A 20,420-nucleotide genomic window follows, 5' to 3' on the forward strand; every position below is an offset into this window, starting at 1 on the left:
GGCTCTTTGCTTAGCGGGGAGCCTGCTACCCTCTCTGCCTGCCTCTTTGCCTACTTGTGATCTCTGTCAGATAAATAAATAAAACCTTTTAAAAAATAAAGTAAAATAAAATGTGCAGGGGCACCTGGGTGGTTCAGTCACTTGAGCTTTGGACTCTTGATTTTGCCTCAGATCATGTCTCAGGGTGGTGAGATTGAGCTCCCCATGGGAGTCTGCTTGAGATTCTCTTCCTCTCCCTTCCCCTCTGCTTTCCGCCTCCCCCTCCCCACCCTGCTTATGCACACATGCCTGTGTGCTCGCTTTCTCTCTCTCAAATATATAGATAAATCTTTAAAAAAAGAGGTACAAGTTAAATGCATCCATTCTACAAAGGGTAATAAGAGATTTTTCATACCCATATTTGTTGTTTTTCAAAAAGCTCATCACTAAAATGTTCGGAAGATGGGGGACCTGGGTCGGCTCAGTTGGTTAAACTTCTGACTCTTGATTTCTGCTCAGGTTACGATATCTCAGTTGTGAGATCAAGTCCCGTGTTGGGCTCTGCACTGGGTGTGGAGCCTTTTTGGGATTCTCATTTTCCCTCTCCCCCTACCCTACTCGCATTTTCTTTTGTCTTTCTCTCTCTTTAAAAAAAAAAAAAAAGTTCAGAAGATAAGGTTGATATTATTCTTTGGTCTCATTCTGCTACATCTTTAGTATGTTCACGTTTTCCTCCTTTAATCCTTTTACTCATTGTGCCTCTGCCCCTGTGTTCAAGCACCTACACAGCCAGGAGCCTAGATTCAAAAAACAATAAGTAACTGGTCTCTGCTTAAGCAGCTCAGATATAGTTAGCTACTATCTCTTTCTTCTCACACTTCGATGGTTCCTTTGCTCTTGTCCTCTTACTCATTCCTTGATTTCTTTCTGGCTTCAGGCTCCTTTCTTCATGTTCATCTCTCTGCCCACCTCCAGTATCCCCCACTTCTGTGTCTGTACATAGACTTTTCTTCTTGGTGCAAGTAGCCACGTTTTTTTTTTTAAGATTTTATTTATTTCACAGACAGAGATCACAAGTAGGCAGAGAAGCAGGGAGAGGGAGAAGCAGGCTCCCCACTGAGCGGAGAGCCCAGTGTGGGGCTCAATCCCAGGATCTTGAGATCATGACCTGAGCCGAAGGCAGAGGCCTTAACCCACTGAGCCACCCAGGTGCCCCGCAAGTAGCTACTTTTATCATTAACCCATGTGATTCCTGTTTTGGAGTCTGCGATAGCTGCTTACTAGTTGACATTATGGTCACTTTCTACTCTGTGCTTCATAGTTGGGCCTCTGGTACTCAGATAATCTTGGCCTGTAGCTCCTGGCCTGTAGCTTCTCTGAAAACACGTGATTGGCAGGTTAGTCTCCCAGCTCTTCTGTCCACCATTCTGCAGTTCCTCAGATTCCATTCTGCTGTTCTTCACATTCATGCCCATGCACGTACCCACCCACACACAAGAATAGTGATTCTTACTTAGAATCACATGATGTCAGGCCTAGAAGTGATCTTGAAAATCAAGTAACCATTAATTTATTAATGAAAGTGAAAACTGAGGTCCTTTGAAAAACCCGTTTGTAAGTCCTTCCTCAAATATTTTGCTTACACTGATTTTTACCTCAGTCTAAACTTACTTAATTTTTTTAAAGATTTTTATTTATTTATTTGACAGAGATCACGAGTAGGCAGAGAGGCAGGCAGAGAGAGAGGGGGAAGCAGGCTCCCCGCTGAACAAACAGCCCCGATGCAGGACTCGATCCCAGGACCCTGAGACCATGACCCAAGCCAAAGGCAGAGGCTCAATCTACTGAGCCACCTAGGCATCCCATAAACTTGCTTAATTTTTATGAGTAGTCAGTACCACCCTGTTCATCATATGGTCTTCCATTGTTTATTGTATTTATTTTAATTCTCTTTTACTTCTTTCATCAAGATTACCTTTTAGGATTAAGGCAAAAATCATCTTCTCCAGAATTCTGTAGGGCATGGGGTCCTTATCTTATGGTATAACCAGTTCCATTAAAAAAATTCCTATTAAAAAACTCGTGTACTGCTTTGAGAATATTTTTTCTTCTTCCGTTGTTTTTATAAGGTAAACCCCTCCTCTCCTTAAAGGATTGTATGCTTATAGCTGAATTTTATCAGCTATAAACAGGATTCTGTTTCTGAGTTTTGTCATGAAAAATCTATGTGTATAATAGTATTTTTCTTAGTATATATGTTATACAAATGACTTTTTCCCCTAGAGGCAATGCCACTTGCTTCGCATATGGACAGACAGGTGCTGGGAAGACCTATACCATGATAGGAACTCATCAGAACCCAGGACTCTATGCCCTGGCTGCCAAAGACATCTTCAGGCAACTAGAAGTGTCTCAGCCGAGAAGGCCCCTCTTCGTGTGGATCAGCTTCTATGAAATCTACTGTGGACAACTTTATGACCTCTTAAATAGAAGGAAAAGGTACTGATTATAAGTGGGAAACTATATATTTGTGGATCATTGTTTTAGGCCAGAGTCCCACAGAATCACTGACTCATGGGATTTGATGTGAGGCCTTGTTATATTAGTGCCTTTTTGTGAAATCAGTCTCCTGAATCTGATAAATATTTTTTAAACTGCCAGTTCACCTAGAAAGAAAAATGTAAATTAACCTTCCATTAGTATTTTTTTTAAGTGATCAATATCCTAATGTTTATCACAAGACTATCCCTTTTATTTTGGTCTATGAAAAAGGTCATGATTTCAGGAAGTCAGGATATCAACATGTACTTAAATTCCTTCCTGCTCTTTTGACCTATTATTACACTGGAAGAACTATAAATAATGTTTCCTGCTTTCTTATTTTTTTTTTTCTTTCAACAATCTTAGGGTAAGCTTAATGATAGTTTTCTGAAATCAGTAAAAAGAAAGTCTGTCTTCTTCACATTAGACTTTTAGCTCTTGTAAGTCTTAAGCTGTTGCCCTTGCAACATAACACAGTAATTTAGAAATGGATTCATCAACTGACTTTAATCCCTATTGTATTTTTCTGGCGTAAAGTTTGTTTAGGTTGAAACAGATGGCTTTAATTGAGCAAGAAGCAGTGAAGTTGTGAAGGTAGCAACTGACTAGGAGAAGGAGAGATGGAATAGGGGAGGTGGAAGGATAAAAGGGTATCATAATAGAATTAACCAGATCTGTGACCTGTTGGGAGCAGCCACACCAAGTGGAGAGAGTTAAGGCTAAGCACAGTGGAAGGCTAGGGAAGCCAAATCAATTACAAAAGCTAGCCCCCAGCAAAGGTATCCTAGCCCCTACAGAGCTGTTCAAAAGGATGTGCAAATTCCACGTGCTTCAGGCACGCATTGGAATGGGGGAGTGGGGATAGATAGGCAGCAGAGTTCAGTAGGGAGAGCATGTTAGGGCAGGCCTCCATGGTAGAGGGGCACTAGGATATTGAGTTGGGAAACTGGAGAATCCAGCAACTAGGCCTGGGCAGACCACCATCTGTGGACTATTTCAAAGAAAAGAGGACCTTTGGGTATGCTACAGTTCAGAGAATGTACAGGTGTTCAGGGTTCAGTCCTGACATGGCAACTACCAAATAAGGGAGGGTTCCGCTCTGGGTTTGCTTTGGAGAGGAGTTGCTTTTCTTTTCTACCCTCTCTGTTGGTTTTGAAGCCTCAGGTAAGCTCAATCACAGCGGCTCTTCCAAGCCCCAGCACTCTTACTTAGGAGCCCTTTCCAGTCAAAAATGTAGCCTGGCACTGGGAAGCTAGAGTGTCTGGCTCTGGGGCTCCCAAACAGACCAGTTTCAACCACCAGCCACTGACGACATCCAAAGGCAGAAAACTGAGTGGTGGTGAAACAAGAAAGGAATTTATTTCAGTGAGGCCAGCACCAAGAAGACAGCTGACTACTAACATTTCAGAGACTGCCTCCAACATGCCAAAAATACTACTCCTAGGGTTTTGTTGTTGTTTTTGGTTTTCTTAAAGATTTTATTTATTTAAGAGAGAAAGAGCACAAATGAGGAGAGGGGCAGAGGGAGAGGGAGAAGCAGATTCTCTGCTGAGCTGGGAGCCTGATGCAGTGCCTGGCTCCATCCCAGGACCCTGAGATTATGAACTGAGCCAAAGACAGCTGCTTAATCCAACCGACTGAGCGCCCCCAGTCCGCCCCCCCAACCACCTTTTTTTTAACTTTTAGGTTTATATAAGGAAAATACAGGACAAAAGTTGGTGGGTACAAGCAGCTGGGTTGTGAAGGTCAAGTTGATCATTGTCTTGGGGTCAATCATGGGTGGGGTCTTGGTGGCTCAGGGCAGTCCTTCTTGGTTGAGGGGATAGTGGGGGTAATTTGGGTCCCCTTATAGGGATGCTATGCCTGTAGGGTCTTTTAGTGAAGAGATAAGCTGGAAAGAACTTAATCAATTAGGAAGTTTGAGGTCAAAATGGAGGTAATCGAAATCCTCTTTGTGTAAAGAACGGTTGGCAGGAAAATAAAAGCTGTTGTGCTCTGTGTGTGTGTGTGTGTGTGTGTGTGTGTCTGTACATTAGTTTGGGTGAAGGGACAGTCAGGATATCTAGTCAGCTATTTCTGAGTGCAGTTCTTTAATGAATTACTCAGATATACTGCCCTGTATATTTGCATTCTTTAATTGTAGCCAAGGGGATGGGATGTGCTAATTCCTGGCTTTGAAGTTTCTTTTTAGGGCTCACTAGGGAAGACCCACACTTATTCTGTAAGTGTCTTGAGCTGTGGGTTTTTCTTTTTGTTTTTATATCTCTGGTTAGTTGGCTAATATCTCTTTTACCTGTCTCACTGGTACTTCTGAAATCTCCTGTTTCACTGATGGCACACTTTCTTTTTATTTAGAGTTATTATGCTTTATCCTCTTTATCTTTTTTTTTTTTTTTTAAAGATTTTTATTTATTTGTTAGAGAGAGAGAGATACAGAGCGCAAGCACAGGCAGACAGAATGGCAGGCTAGAGGCAGAGGGAGAAGCAGGCTCCCTGCCGAGCAAGGAGCCCAATGTGGGACTCAATCCCAGGATGCTGGGATCACGACCTGAGCCGAAGGCAGCTGCTTAACCAACTGAGCCACCCAGGCGTCCCTATCTTTTATTTTTTTAATAAATAATATTTCATAAAAGTAATAGCAAGATTTGGCAAAGGTGAACAGAAACATATGCTCAGTGCAACTCTTTTTTTCAAATTATTATTATTATTATTATTTTTGGACAGGGAGAGAGTACAAGCAGGGGGAGTGGCAGGGAGAGGGAGAAGCAGGCTTCCACTGAGTAGAGAGCCCAATGTGAGGCTTGATCCCAGGACTCTGGCATCATGACCTTAGCCAAAGGCAGATGCTTAACCAGCTGAGTCACCCAGGTGCTCCCTCAGACCATCTCTTAAGCTAGAAACCAAAGCTTATGATCTTCAAATTAACTTTTTTTTTTTAAGATCTAATTGGTTTTACTAAACAATTCATGAATTGGGCATCATTCCATCTAGCAAGTACAGGGGATGTCCAAGGAATTATACAAAATGGAAAGGAGGGTGGACCAAGAAAGTAGCAAAAGAAAAGAAAAGATGGTTCCAGGCAAGATCACCTTCCTTTGTGGGGAAGGGAAGGGGGTCTTATTACGTGAATTATCTCATTTCCCTTTAGGGGGGATAGAGAGGGCCCATGTGACAGATTACCTCACTGGTGCTTATCAGAAAATTTCTGACTGATGGGTTTAAGACACATTTCTGGGGGAGGTTGAAACTGCAATTATGTAAGGTATGAAGTCCCAAATTAACTCATAAAAGTAGAGGTTAAATTGTTTTTATACCCCTGCATAAGAAGTGATAGAAATTTATTTCTTACTTATAAGATTTAAAAATCTATCAGTACATTTTGGGCTGTCCATTAGGAACTTTTCTGGGGTGAGCTCATGGTGTAGGGCCTAAAAAGTATGTTCAGGAATGACATGAGGGCTCTGAAAGCTAGAGCCTTCTTTTATTCCAGAAACCTAACTGTTCCAATAGTTGTTTTCTGATAGGTTACAGGGATTGGTGAAGCTGTTTTCCTCCAGTCCTTCTGCAAAAATTTGGAAGTTTGGTGTGAAACCTAAACTAAGAAAAAAAAGGTACCTGAGTAGTTCAGTTGGTTAGTCCGACTCTTGCTTTCTGCTCAGGTCATGATCTCAGGGTCGTGGGAATGACCCCCGCGTCAGACTCCCTACTCAGCGGGGAGTTTGCTTGTCCCTCTCTTTTCTTCCCCCACATCCCTCTCTCTTTCAAATAATGAATAAATCTTTAAAAATTGGGTGGCTCAGTGGGTTAAGCCGCTGCCTTCAGCTCAGGTCATGATCTCAGGGTCCTGGGATCGAGTCCCGCATCAGGCTCTCTGCTCAGCGGGGAGCCTGCTTCCTCCTCTCTCTCTGCCTGCCTCTCCACCTACTTGTGATCTCTCTCTGTCAAATAAATAAATAAAATCTTAAAAAAAATTTTTTTTTTCATTTAAAAAAAATGAAAAATCATTTTCTTTTTTGGCTATAAAGTGGAATTCCATTCTTAACCTCAATCACTATTTTACTAAGGGAGAAAAATAATCTTAGAGTCTTTAATAGATTTAATATGTGCCCCTTGATATATCTGATTTAGTGATGATGATAGACTATAATCTTACATATAGGCCTGAGAAATTCAGTTAGAGCACCAGATCTCCCTTTCTCCTTTGGAAGATGTATCAAGACTCCTTAAGTTGGAAATAAAGTAGAATCCCATATATACTGGCTTAAGCTATTTAGGGAAGTCTTTTTTTTTTTTTTTTTAAGATTTTATTTATTTATTTGACAGATCACAAGTAGGCAGAGAGGCAGGCAGAGAGAGGAGGAAGCAGGCTTCCCGCTGAGCAGAGAACCCAATGTGGGGCTCAATCCCAGGACCCTGGGATCATGAACTGAGCCGAAGGCAGAGGCTTTAACCCATTGGGCCCACCCAGGCGCCCCAGGGAAGTCTTTTGCTCAAATAACTAGAATGCCTAGAGGAGAATTAGACCATAGGACCTGTTTATTTTAGGAACTCAGGAATGTTATAAGAACCCAATTTCTTTGCTCAGCTCTGTCTTCTATGATATTAGCTTCCAAAACTGGCTCTCTGGTGGATATAGAATGGCTGGCACTGCTCCCAGGACTACACATACTCTCACTTCCAGAAAGATGGAGCAGCAGCATCTCACTCCCAGGCACCTAACAACCAGAAACTAGGACTTTATTTTGATTGGACCAGCAGAGATCCCATATCCAGTCCTGAGCCAATCACTGAAGCCATAAATATACCCTCCACTGATTGGTATAGGTCTGAATCCTATGATCATTCTTTTCATTGTAGTTAAAGATCCTGACTTGTTTACAGCAGTTAAAGACCATCTCTGAAGCCCGGGGCTGGGGTCAAGGAGGTGTGGGAGTGGGCGGGAGGATACATATCAATCTCACTCAAATAACAGAACTGCTCCCTAATTGTAGAATAATGGAATGTTTTCTGGGGAGGCAAGAACAAAGTTCCTCATAGCAGGTCTGCCATACCAACCATGTTCTTGTATCTGCAGGCTCTTTGCAAGAGAAGATAGCAAGCACGTGATACAGATAGTGGGACTGCAAGAGCTTCAGGTGGATAGTGTGGACCTCCTCTTAGAGGTAACTCTTCTTTCCTTACTACCTACCCCAGACACACACACAGTAGCCTAAGTACAGGGAAAGAATTCATTTTGCTATTTAGCAAATATAATAGACTCAGATTTAGCCAAATGGCCATGACAAGCATGCCACTTCAACATTTGTAAAATGTGAGTCCTCTGAGAGGATAGCTCCCTTCTCTACAGGCTGTGGAGCATGGGGAGAACCTAATGCACGACCAGGGTACTTTTGTGCTAGTTTCACAGGCTGCTAATGTATAGATTTCTATGGTAGTAGGAAAAGCTGCTGGAGACAAATGGCTTTACTTTAAGTAAAAATTGTTAACAGGTAAGGGAGGTTCCTGACTGACTCAGTCAGTAGAGAATGTGGCTCTTGATCTCAGGGTTGTGAGTTTAAGCCCATTTTAGGTGCAGAGATTACTTTAAAAAAAATTTTTTTTAATAGGTAATACTTTTACCTGGGTTTAAAAATTCAAGAGACACAGGGGTGCCTGGGTAGCTCATTCCATTGAGCATCTGACTCAACCACTCAGATCATGATCTCAGGAGCACAAGAACAAGCCCAGGCTGGGCTCCATGCTCAGCATGGAATCTGCCTGTTCCTCCCCGCTGCTGGTTCTTGTTCTCTAAAACAAACAAACAAACAAACAAACAAATAAAAATCTTTGGGAAAAAAATTCAAGAGTTACAATGAAAATATTCCTTCCATTCTCTTTTCCAAACTGAAGCGACTAATTTTAAAGTTTTTTTTTTTTTATACCCTTCCAAAGGTTTTTTCTCAGAGATATTTTTAAATCTTCTTTTAAAAGTTATCTTTTGGGGGCGCCTGGGTGGCTTAGTGGGTTAAAGCCTCTGCCTTCAGCTCAGGTCATAATCCCAGGGTCCTGGGATCGAGCCCCACATCGGCTGTCTGCTCAGCGGGGAGCCTGCTTCCTCTCTCTCTCTGCTTGCCTCTCTGCCTACTTGTGATCTCTCTCTGTCAAATAAATAAAATCTTAAAAAAAAAAAAAGTTATCTTTTGGGGTGCTCGGGTGTCTCAGTCAGTTAAGCGTCTGCCTTCAGCTCAGGTCATAATGCTAGAGTCCTAGAATCAGTCCCACATCAGGCTTCTTGCTCAGCATGGAGTCTGCTTCTCACTCTCCCACTCCTTCTGTGCTCTCTCTCTCAAATGAATAAATAAAAATCTTAAATAAATAAATGTTATTTTTTAACACTTTTCATTATTAGATATAAACCTTACAAAAATACTAAGAAGATAGAAAAATAAAGGCCACCTCCCACTTACTATATATAATTCCCCATTCCCCACTGAGATATCTACTGTTAACAGTTTAAAATATCAAAACAAAACAAAACACCACACAGTTTAAAACATTTAAATTTTTTTCTGTACTGGGAATTTATTAATTTATGTACAAATATATTTTTGGTGACTCTTCCTTTAATGCAGTGGTCCTCAACCCTAGCTTTACATTGTGTCATTAAGGGAGCTTTTTTCCCTTCAGGTAAAAAAATGGTTTAACCATTTTTATTGTGAAAAATAGCACTCTACAGTAAAATGCTTAAAGCCTAAATGTGTTTAATATAAAGAAACAAACCTTTTTTTCTTTTTTAAGATTTTACTCATTTATTTGAGAGAGAGACAGAGATAGTGAGCCAGGAGAAGAGGGAGAAGCAGAGGAGTCTGAGGCAGAGCTCAATCCCAGGACCCTGGGATCATGACCTAAGCCAAAGACAGATGCTTAACTGACTGAGCCACCCAGGCACCCCAAGAAACAAGCACCTTTATAATCAATTACCCAGATTAAGAAATAGAACATTTTAGGGGTGCCTGCGTGGCTCAGTTGGTTAAGTGTCTGCCTTCAGCTTGGGTCATGAGCCCAGGGTCCTGGGATGGAGTCCCCCATCGGGCTCCCTACCCAGCGGGGAGTCTGCTTCTCCCTCTCCTTCTGCCCCTTTCCCTGCTTGTTCTCTCTCTCTCTCTCTCAAATACATAAATAAAATCTTAAAAAAAAAAAGAAATAGAACATTTTAGCACCCCACAAACCCTTATGCAAATTTCTAGTCACAGTGCCCTATAATCCTGATGTTTATGCTGATCACTTTTTTTTTTAAAGATTTATTCATTTAGGTGTGCCTGGGTGGCTCAGTTGGTTAAGCGGCTGCCTTCAGCTCAGGTCATGATTCCAAGGTCCTAGGATGGAGCCCTACATCAGGCTCCCTGCTCAGCAGAGAGCCCTCCCTCTCCCTCTGTATGTCGCTCTGCTTACTATCTCTCTGTCAAATAAATCTTTAAAAAAAAAAATTTATTCATTTATTTTTAGAGAGCTAAAGAAAGCACAGATGCATACAGGACAAGGGGCAGAAAGAGAGAGAAAATCCCAAGCGACTCCCCACGGAGGGCAGAACCTGACTCAGGGCTCTACCCCACGACCCTGAGATCTTGACCTGAGCTGAAATCAAGAGTCGGCCGCTTAACCAACTGAGTTACCCAGGCCCCTTACGCTAATCACTTCCTTGTTCTTTGTTATATTTTGCCACTTATATATTCATCCATTAACTATGTAACTTCGTTTTTGCCTGTTTTTAAACTTCATATGAATAGAATCACACTGAATTTTTTAGTGTCTTCTTTTGCTCAACATTATGCTTTTGAGTTACAGCTGTGTTTTTGCATATGGATGTAACTTTGTTTTTATTTGCTGTATAGTATTCAGTCATATGAGTATACCACAGTCTAACCATTCTGTTAATGGATAGTTGGGATTCTTTTGGGGTACTATTCTGCATATTGTAACTGTGAATATCCTTATACATGTATTCCAGTATATAGCATATGAGTTCTCTAGGATATATATCTAGTTGTGAAGTGATTGGGTCAGAGGACATGCATATCTTCACTTCACTAGATGATGCAACTGCTTTTCAAAGTTATGTACACTCCCACAAGCAGTGTGTGAGCAATCCTGTTGTTCTTCAACCTTGCCAACACTTCCTGTTAACTTTTAAAGTTTTGCCAGTCTGGAATTGGTTAATTATATCCTATTGTGGTTTTAATCTGCATTTTGCTGATTGAGAATTAATCATATATTTTTTTAAAGATTTTATTTATTTGTTTGACAGAGATCACAAGTAGGCAGAGAGGCAGGCAGGGCGGGGGTAGGGGAGAAGCTGGCTCCCCACTGAGCAGAGAGCCCGATGCAGGGCTTGATTCCAGGATCCTGACACCACCACCTGAGCTGAAGGCAGAGGTTTAACATACCGAGCCACTCAGGCACTCCACTTTTCATATTTTTTTTTAATTTTAAGATTTGATTTTTCAGTAATCGCTACATCCAATATGGGGCTCAAACTCACAACCCTGAGATCAAGAGTCATACACTCTACTGACTAAGCCAGCCAGGCACCCCACTTTTTATATTTTCAATTTATCTTATGGGTTTCATCTCTTGGGAATGCCAGTTAGGGTCTTTCCCTCCTTTTTGGGTTGTCTTCCTCTTACTGATTTGTATATTCTGGATGTGAGTCATTTGTCAGGTGTTTGTGTGGTTTTTTTTTAAGATACTATTATTTATTTGACAGAGAGAGAGAGACCACAAGAGAGGGAACACAAACAGGGGGAGTGGGAGAGGGAGAAGCAGGCTTCCTGCCGAGCAGGGCGCCCGATGCTGGGCTTGATCCCAGAATTCTGGGATCATGACCTGAGCCAAGGGCAGATGCTTAATGACCGAGCCACCCAGGTACCCCTCATTTTTCAGTTATTTTGTATCATAAGCATGTTGTCTCATTCTGTGGCTTGTGTTTCTCATTTAATCATGGTGTATTTTTAATGCTTGCTTGGATCCCTCTGAGGTTAGTTAAATCAGAATCTCTTGGGATTAGGCCCAAATGTAGATATTATTTTAAACTGAAATATAGGTCACATACCATAAAATTCACCATTCTAAAGTGTATGCATCAGTTTTTTAATATATATTTGGGTGTGTGTGTGTTTGTGTGTATATATTTTTTTATTATTATGTTTTTGGAGAGAGAAAGAGTATGCGAACATGCATGAGCGTTGGCCAAAATCAAGAGTTAGATGTTTAACCGACTGATCCAGTCAGGCACCCTACATATCTTATTAAGTTTTAATCTAAATATCATAATAATCACCCTCTTAAAATATACAATTTAGTGATATTTACAGAATATTCAAAAAGTTGTGCAGCCATCATCACTTAGATTAGATTAGCCATCTAATCATCATCATTAGAAATGTTCAAATTCCAGAACATTTTCATCACCTCAAAGTGAAACCCTGTACTCTCTATTTCCTCTGCCTCCAGGCCTGGAAATCACTAATTTCTGTCTTGATGGATTTGTCTATTTTGGTCATATTATATAAGTGGAATCATACAATAGGCAACCTTTTGTTTCTGGCTTCTTTCATTTAGCATATTTTCTCAAAGCTCATCCATGTTGTAGCATATATAAGTACTTCATTTTTATGGCCAAGTAATACTCTATTATGGATGTATTATTAATATTTTGTTCATCCATTCATCAGTTGATAAACAGATAGGTTGTTTTTACTTTTATAGAAACCAGTATTATGAATGATACATGTAAGTTTTCATGTAGACCTATGTCTTCCGTTTTCTTGAGCCTATGCCTGGGAGTGGAATTACTGGATCATACTTCTTGAGGAACTGCCAAACTGTTTTCCAGAGTGGCTGCACCATTTATAGTCCCACCCACAATGCATGAAGGTAGATGTTATTTTAAAAGCTCACCAGGTGATTCTAACCTGCAGCCCGCAGCCATTATAGTCATTCTTTTAGTATATCCAGCAAGCCTGGCCAGAGTGAGAGAGAGAAGGCCAGAAGGACAAGCTGGATTCTTGGCAAAACCTACCTTTAAAACAGCTTCACAATACACCCTTCTTGGTACTTGGGTATTAAAATGGCATGGTGACCCACCATTGAGGACTTTTTTCTAACAGTTTCTTTTTGCTAGGACAAATAGATAAATTTTGCTTATATTTGCCTCTTATTTGTGTGATTATATCTTATTCCTGAGTCCTGGGACCTAAAACCCGAAAATAGCATATGAGTGTGGCTATTTTAGAGTTACCTAAGAACCAAGAGCCCTTTTCTATCAGTTTTAAAAACAAAGGTTTGTGAGATGTGGTGAAAGGGCTTCCCTGAAGCTGACCATTCTTAACCTGTCCAGAGCTCCCTCCATTGTGGAGTCCTAAGGAAATTGTTTCTCATACTCCTATTTGCTATTATCCTCTCGCCCGCCCCCTTCCCCAGACATTCCTTCATTTGGCAGGGAGTTGCAGGAGAGTTGGTCCCCAGGATGCTTTTATCCCTGAAGATTAAACCAACTGAATGGAAAAGGAGCAAATGTCGGGAGGAATTCCCTTTTCTGTAGCTATGAGCCATCACTCCGTCAATGGGCAGTCTGGTGTCAGATCACCTCTTCTACCCTGGAAGAGTTTTTTATGCACTGCTCTGTCCTGAGTTATCTTTCCTGATAAGAGCAGAAAGAAGTTTCTTGTTAGTCAATGTGTTATCTCATTGCCATTAATACTCTGTAATATATATGACAGTATACAAGAAAGCCAGCTGAGATCAAGGTGGAAAGTTGATATAAATTATGGATACCCTCATAAACATTTGACTTAAAACAACAGCACTTGCTAACTCAGGTCTCACACTTTCTCAGGTATCACTGTTCATGCTCACTCAGGTATCACCCATGTGTTTGCTCAAGTGTCACTATCCGGTGTCATCTTTGAGTGTTGCCCTCACAGATCACCCTCAGGTTCACTCAGGAGATGGCCACTTGTTGCCTGCCTGCACAACTACCAGCCTCATTTTTTATGGGGTTTTGTCCTTCCAGGGCCTTTCTCCTTCAGGTGTATTGTACTACCTTTTTTTTTTTTTTTTTTTAAGATTTTATTTATTTATTTGACACAGAGAGAGATCGCAAGTAGGCAGAGAGGCAGGCAGAGAGAAGGAGGGAAGCAGGCTCCCCGATGAGCAGAGAGCCTGATGTGGGGCTCGATTCCAGGACCCCGAGATCATGACCCGAGCCGAAGGCAGAGGCTTAACCCACTGACCCACCCAGGTGCCCCTATACTACCTTGTCTTTTTTTTTTTTTTTTAATAAACATATAATGTATTTTTATCCCCAAGGGTACAGGTCTGTGAATCGCCAGGTTTACACACTACACAGCACTCACCATAGCACATACCCTCCCCAGTGCCCATGCCCCCCCCAGTGCCCCTCCCCCCAGCAACCCTCAGTTTGTTTTATGAGATTAAGAGTCACTTATGGGGGCGCCTGGGTGGCTCAGTGGGTTAAAGCCTCTGCCTTCGGCTCAGGTCGTGATCTCAGGGTCCTGGGATCGAGCCCTGCATCAGGCTCTCTGCTCAGCAGGGAGCCTGCTTCCTCCTCTCTCTCTCTGCCTACCTCTCTGCCTACTTGTGATCTCTCTCTCTGTCAAGTGAATAAATAAAATCTTTAAAAAAAAAAAAAAGAGTCACTTATGGTTTGTCTCCCTCGTGATCCCATCTTGTTTCATTTATTCTTTTCCTACCCCCCAAACCCCCCACGCTGCATCTCCACTTCCTCATATCAGAGAGATCATATGATAGTTGTCTTTCTCCGATTGACTTATTTCACTAAGCATAGTACCCTCTAGTTCCATCCACGTCATTGCAAATGGCAAGATTTCATTTTTTTTGATGGCTGCATAGTATTCCATTGTATATATATACCACATCTTCTTTATCCATTCATCTGTTGATGGACATCTAGGTTCTTTCCATAGTTTGGCTATTGTGGACATTGCTGCTATAAACATTTGGGTGCACGTGTCCCTTCGGATCACTACGTTTGTATCTTTAGGATAAATACCCAGTAGTGCAATTGCCGGGTCTTAGGTTAGTTCTATTTTCAATTTTTTGAGGAACCTCCATGCTGTTTTCCAGCGTGGTTGCACCAGCTTGCATTTCCACCAACAGTGTAGGAGTGTTCCCCTTTCTCTGCATCCTCGCCAGCATCTATCATTTCCTGACTTGTTAATTTTAGCCATTCTGACTGGTGTGAGGTGCTATCTCATTGTGGTTTTGATTTGTATTTTTCTGATGCCAAGTGATGTGGAGCACTTTTTCATGTGTCTGTTGGCCATCTGGATGTTTTCTTTGCAGAAATGTCTGTTCATGTCCTCTGTCCATTTCATGATTGGATTATTTGTTCTTTGGGTGTTGAGTTTGCTAAGTTCTTTATAGATTTTGGATACTAGCCCTTTATCTGATATGTCATTTGCAAATATCTTCTCCCATTCTGTCAGTTGTCTTTTGGTTTTGTTAACTGTTTCTTTTGCTGTGCAAAAGCATTTGATGTTGATTAAATACCAATAGTTCATTTTTGTCCTTGCTTCCCTTGCCTTTAGCGATGTTCCCAGGAAGAATTTGCTGCGGCTGAGTTGTCAAAGAAGTTGCTGCCTGTGTTCTCCTCAAGGGTTTTGATGGATTTCTTTCTCCCATTGAGGTCCTTCATCCATTTTGAGTCTATTTTCATGCGTGGTGTAAGGAAATGGTCCAGTTTCATTTTTCTGCATGTGGCTGTTCAATTTTCCCAACACCATTTGTTGAAGAGACTGTCTTTTTTCAACAGGACATTCTTTCCTGCTTTGTCGAAGATAGTTGACCATTTCTGGGCTCTCTATTCTGTTCCACTGATCTAAGTGTCTGTTTTTGTGCCAGTACCATACTGTCTTGATGATGACAGCTTTGTAATAGAGCTTAAAGTCCGGAATTGTGATGACACCAACTTTGGCTTTCTTTTTCAATATTCCTTCGGCTATTCAAGGTCTTTTCTGGTTCCATATAAGTTTTAGGATTATTTGTTCCATTTCTTTGAAAAAAATGGATGGGATTTTGATTGGGATTGCAATAAATATGTAGATTGCTTTAGGTAGCATAGACATTTTCATAATATTTATTCTTCCAATCCAGGAGCATGGAACATTTTTTTTTTAAGATTTTATTTATTTATTTGACAGACAGATCACAAGTAGGCAGAGAGGCAGGCAGAGAGAGGAGGTAGCAGGCTCCCTGCTGAGCAGAGAGCCTGATGTGGGGCTTGATCCCTGGATCCTGGGGTCATGACCCAAGCCAAAGGCAGAGGCTTTAACCCATGAGCCACCCAGGCATCCCTAAATAAATCTTTTTAAAATGAATATTTATTGAGAATTTACCATGTGCCAGTCATGATTCTAAATGCTTTACATGGGGGTGCCTGGGTGGCTCAGTGGGTTAAAGCCTCTGATTTCGGCTCAGGTCATGATCCCAGGGTCCTGGGATCGAGCCCCACATCGGGCTCTCTGCTCAGCAGGGAGCTGCTTTCCTTCCTCTCTCTCTGCCTGCTGGCTCTCTGCCTACTTGGGATCTCTGTCTGTCAAATAAATTTAAAAAAAGTTTTTTTAAAAATGGTTTACATGTATTATCTTTTTTTGTATTGTCATTTTTTTAGTTGTCTTAAATAATCTATGAGATTATGATCTTACAGGTAAACTAAGGTTCTGAAAAGTTAAGTGACTTGCAAAATTTTGCTCATTGCAGGTTCAGCCAACCATATGTCAGAGCTGGCATGCATACCCAGTCTTAGATTTCACTACCTTAACCCCCTACACTTAAGTCTGTATGTCACTTGGAAAAATTTGTCTGATGATCTTCACAAACTGAGTCATTTTACTCCTCAGAGTTCAGCTGCTTTAGGAATGGTGATTGCAGTCTATTTCTGAAACTGAGGAAATGACCAGAACCTGAAATTCCTTCATGCCTTCCCTAAAAGGCATTTAGTCAGGAAAGTTCTCAACATGTTAGGTTTTCTGAGACATACTCACAGGTACCTAATATATCATGATAGATAAGGTGGACAAGGTGCATGGAAAACCATGTCTAAAAGTCTATCATACAAGCCCAAAAGTCAGTCTTTCTTGGCTCCCCTGGGGGTGAACCACAACCCATCCTTTGAGTTTCTGTCACTATCTACAGTTCCTGGCCCTGAGGCCTCTCAGACCTTTCACTATGTCCTAGCGGAAGTAGCATGTTTACTTTCACATATGGCAGAGGACACCTGGCTTCTAACCCTAGAATTCTTCTAACCCGACCATATTTGACCTTTGTGTTCTTGGATAAGTCACCAACTTCTCTGTGTTTTTCCCCTTATCAAGCATATTGTTTACATAAATTTCGAGATTTAAAATATCTCCCCTGTCTCTTCATGGTGCTTGTAAAAGACCAAAATAAACAAAAAAGCAAAAAAGGTGTGAGAACCCTAAAACTAGAAGGAAATACACCAGACTCTTGTTAACCCTGGGATAATGGGAGGTATATATTTTCTTAATATTTTTCCTGTATCTTCCAAGTTTTCTGCAGTAAGCACATCTTCTTTGCTGATAAAAAAAAAAGGAAAGGTTTGATAAAAAGAACATCACACCTTCTCATCATGGCCTTACAGTCTAAGTAAGCATGAAGTCAGAGTGACAGGGGACATCAGTTACAGATGTGCATTTTCGTGGCCCAGCCAGCCATTGGAGCTCAGTGGGCAGCTTATGGCAGGGACACCTGCCACACCCATTTTAAGGGACTACTGTTCTCACTCTTCCCATTTTTGATTAGCAGTAACATACTAGCCATGTAGTTGAAAATCCAGTGTTACAGAATTAACAGGTTCTTCCCTTTATAAAAAGATTCATCAGATAGATCTGTTATACTTTTAGTAGATTCTAAATTTGATTTTAAAGTACAATTCTAAATCTCATGTACAGATAATTTTTAGAAACACAACTGCTTAAACCATGAAGGAACTTACTAAACATTAAAAAAAATTTTTTAAACATTTTTTAGTTAAATTCAATTAACATGTATTATTGGTTTCAGAGGTACAGGCCTGTGATTCATCGGTCTCATATAAGGAGCAGTGCTCATTACATCACTTGCCCTCCTTAATGTCTATCACTCAGTTACCCCATTCCTCCCCCTCCTCCCTTCCAGCATCCCTCGGTTTGTTTCCTAAGTTTAAGAGTCTCTTATGGTTTGTCTCCCTCTCTGGTTTCATCTTCTTTTATCTATTCTTCTCTTCCCCTGTGAGCTCCTGTTTTGTTTCCACATGTGATCATATGATAATTGTCTTTCTCTGATTGACTTATATCACTTAACATAATACCCTCTAGTTCTATCCATATTAGTTAAACTTGTAAAAAGTACCTGCGTGTTAAGATATTTTATGGCCTATTGCTGGAGTTTGAGTCTGGCAACCTTTGGACTCTTAATTTGGAAACTGTGGTTATGTTCAGTAAAATACAAATTAAAAATTTGAAAGATTGAGAAAATTGAAATAGGACTTCCTTACCCTTAATTCACTGCAAAATAAATGAATTTATCAGAAGTACCTGACAACTTAGTGGAAACCACATGAGCTTTGGAGTCAGACATACTGGATGTGGAATTTGGTTCTGTCACACAACAGCTTTTTGTGAGCAAATCAACCTCTTTTTTTTTTTTCTTAAGATTTTATTTATTTATATAGAGACAGATAGTGTGAGCAGGGGAAGGGCCAGAGAGAGAACCTCAGGCAGACTCTGTGCTGTGCACAGAGCCCCACCAAGGGCTCGATCTCACCACCTTGAGATCATGACCTGAGCTGAAACCAGGAGTTGGACACTCAACCAACTGAGCCACCCAAGTGCCCTGTGACTCAACCTCTTGAATTTGTCTTCAACATATACTGGGCATAATATAAGGAACTCACAGGGCGCCTGGGTGACTCAGTGGGTTAAAGCCTCTGCCTTGGGCTCGGGTCATGGGTCCTGGGATCGAGCCCTGCATCAGGCTCTCTGCTCAGCCGGGAGCCTGCTTCCTCCTCTCTCTCTGCCTGCCTCTCTGCCTCCTTGTTATTTCTGTCTGTCAAATAAATAAATAAATCTTTTAAAAAAATGTAATGAACTCACCTCATATCTAGGCTGTTGTGAAGATTCTATCAAATAATGTTTTATTTAATAAATACTTTTTTTTCATTTTTAAGTAATCTCTACACCCAACATGGAGCTCAAACCCACAACCCCAATATCAAGAGTCACATATTCCACTGACTCAGCCAGCCAGGTACCCCTCTGTCAAATAATATTTCTTCACCTTTTTGATTCTCAGTAATCAGCACTCCTTCCTCTGTCTAAAATCATGGCAGCATGTTCACATATGGCTGTGTTTTCAGTGGCAAGAGGCAGTCCTGAGACTTCACCTCTATTTCCCCTTTCCCTTCGGGCTATAGGGACCCAAGTTAGTCTCTACTTCAATGATCTTAATGGAAATCACATCAATTGTGATCATGTCAATTGTGATAGCTCATTACTTCTGTGTTCCCACACATCATGCTGGCCCCCTCTGTGACTGCTTCCTGGTGGAACAGGTGATTGTAATCAGTCATTCCATGATGCATATTTCTGTCTTTGCTTTAGTTCCTAAGATAGATGGGTGGTATGGGACATGGGACATTGCCTTAGAGACAAGTCATGCCCTGGAGACTGTAGTCAGGCTAAATCTATCAAAGATATTAAAGTGAATATATAAGATCAAGAAGTAAATTATCTCTTGAGCTGTTGAATGTTCTCCCCAAGGTTAGTATTCCCCATTGTTTGCACTGCTGTTGGGTACTTACTCTGTATGATTACATGCTTTGGCAGCTTTCTACATAGAATGAAAATACTGCCGTGTACTGACAGTTATAAGCCTGGTTTCTGTGGCTCTCAGCCAACACTTAGGACCCAGGGGAATTTTTCACTTCTTGAGGGAATCACCCTATGGATTTTATTTTCAGGTGATTCTGAAGGGCAGCAAGGAGCGCAGCACTGGGGCCACTGGAGTTAATGCGGACTCCTCCCGCTCCCATGCTATCATCCAAATTCAGATCAAGGATTCAGCCAAGAGGACATTTGGCAGGTGAGTTGGAAATATGCAAGGAATTGCATTATCTGCCTTTCCCTAATGTGACTTTGAAATATGTGTTATCAACAACAGGACATTCTGCCACCATAGAGTTTTTCATAAATATCAGGGATACAGAGTAGAGTTGTTAGCCCTGAAATAAATCATTGTATTAAAGTGCCATCAGTTGATTAACCATGAAGTAATGACCTATTGTTGGTCAAGCCTAAGTTATTAAAAGGGACATTGATTGCTTCTAACGTGAAACACAGTATCAGCAAAGAAATAGTAGGAAATGCATCTCAGCTTACAGGCCAAAAAAAAAAAAAAGAAAGAAAGAAAGAAAAGAAAAAAATTAATCTATCCTCCTTGAAAGAAGCCATAAGACAATTGGGTACATTCATTGCTCCTCTAGTGCTATCTTAGCAAATTCTGCCACACTGATGGATGAGCCTCTCTCACCTCTGAGTAATGAGTCTTTTTTTTTCTTACTTACTTATAATTCCTCCTCTTCTTCTTCTTCTGTTTTTGAGGGGGGGACCTGGAAAGCAGCCCACAAAAGTTTCTATTTAATTACCTTAGTGGCCACCTAAGTGATTTGCATTGTAGTCATTTAGCCTTATAGGAAGAATGTTTTATTAATTTTATTAATTTCTCACAAATGATTAAAACCAACAGAAGTGTCTGAGCAGTGAGGGCAACAGCTGACAGATCAGAGTCTTCTAATAATTTTGGAAAGCTGACAGTATGTTTTT

General features: G+C 41.0%; 1 protein-coding gene across 6 annotated transcripts in view; it reads left to right on the top strand.

Moving 5' to 3' along the window:
• Nucleotides 1–20,420, top strand: part of KIF24 (kinesin family member 24) — a 90,737-nt gene that overhangs the window by 37,758 nt on the left and 32,559 nt on the right. For all 6 annotated transcript variants that reach the window (XM_045087901.1, XM_045087900.1, XM_004747407.3 and 3 more), the window contains 3 exons: nucleotides 2,263–2,478; nucleotides 7,595–7,682; nucleotides 19,559–19,680. In XM_045087901.1, the coding sequence (XP_044943836.1) occupies nucleotides 2,263–2,478; nucleotides 7,595–7,682; nucleotides 19,559–19,680 (426 nt within the window). The remainder of the gene's footprint in view (nucleotides 1–2,262; nucleotides 2,479–7,594; nucleotides 7,683–19,558; nucleotides 19,681–20,420) is intronic.

Source organism: Mustela putorius, unplaced genomic scaffold (assembly GCF_011764305.1).
Source record: "Mustela putorius furo isolate JIRA1106 unplaced genomic scaffold, ASM1176430v1.1 tig00001584_pilon_pilon_pilon, whole genome shotgun sequence".
NCBI classification, from domain to species: domain Eukaryota; kingdom Metazoa; phylum Chordata; class Mammalia; order Carnivora; family Mustelidae; genus Mustela; species Mustela putorius.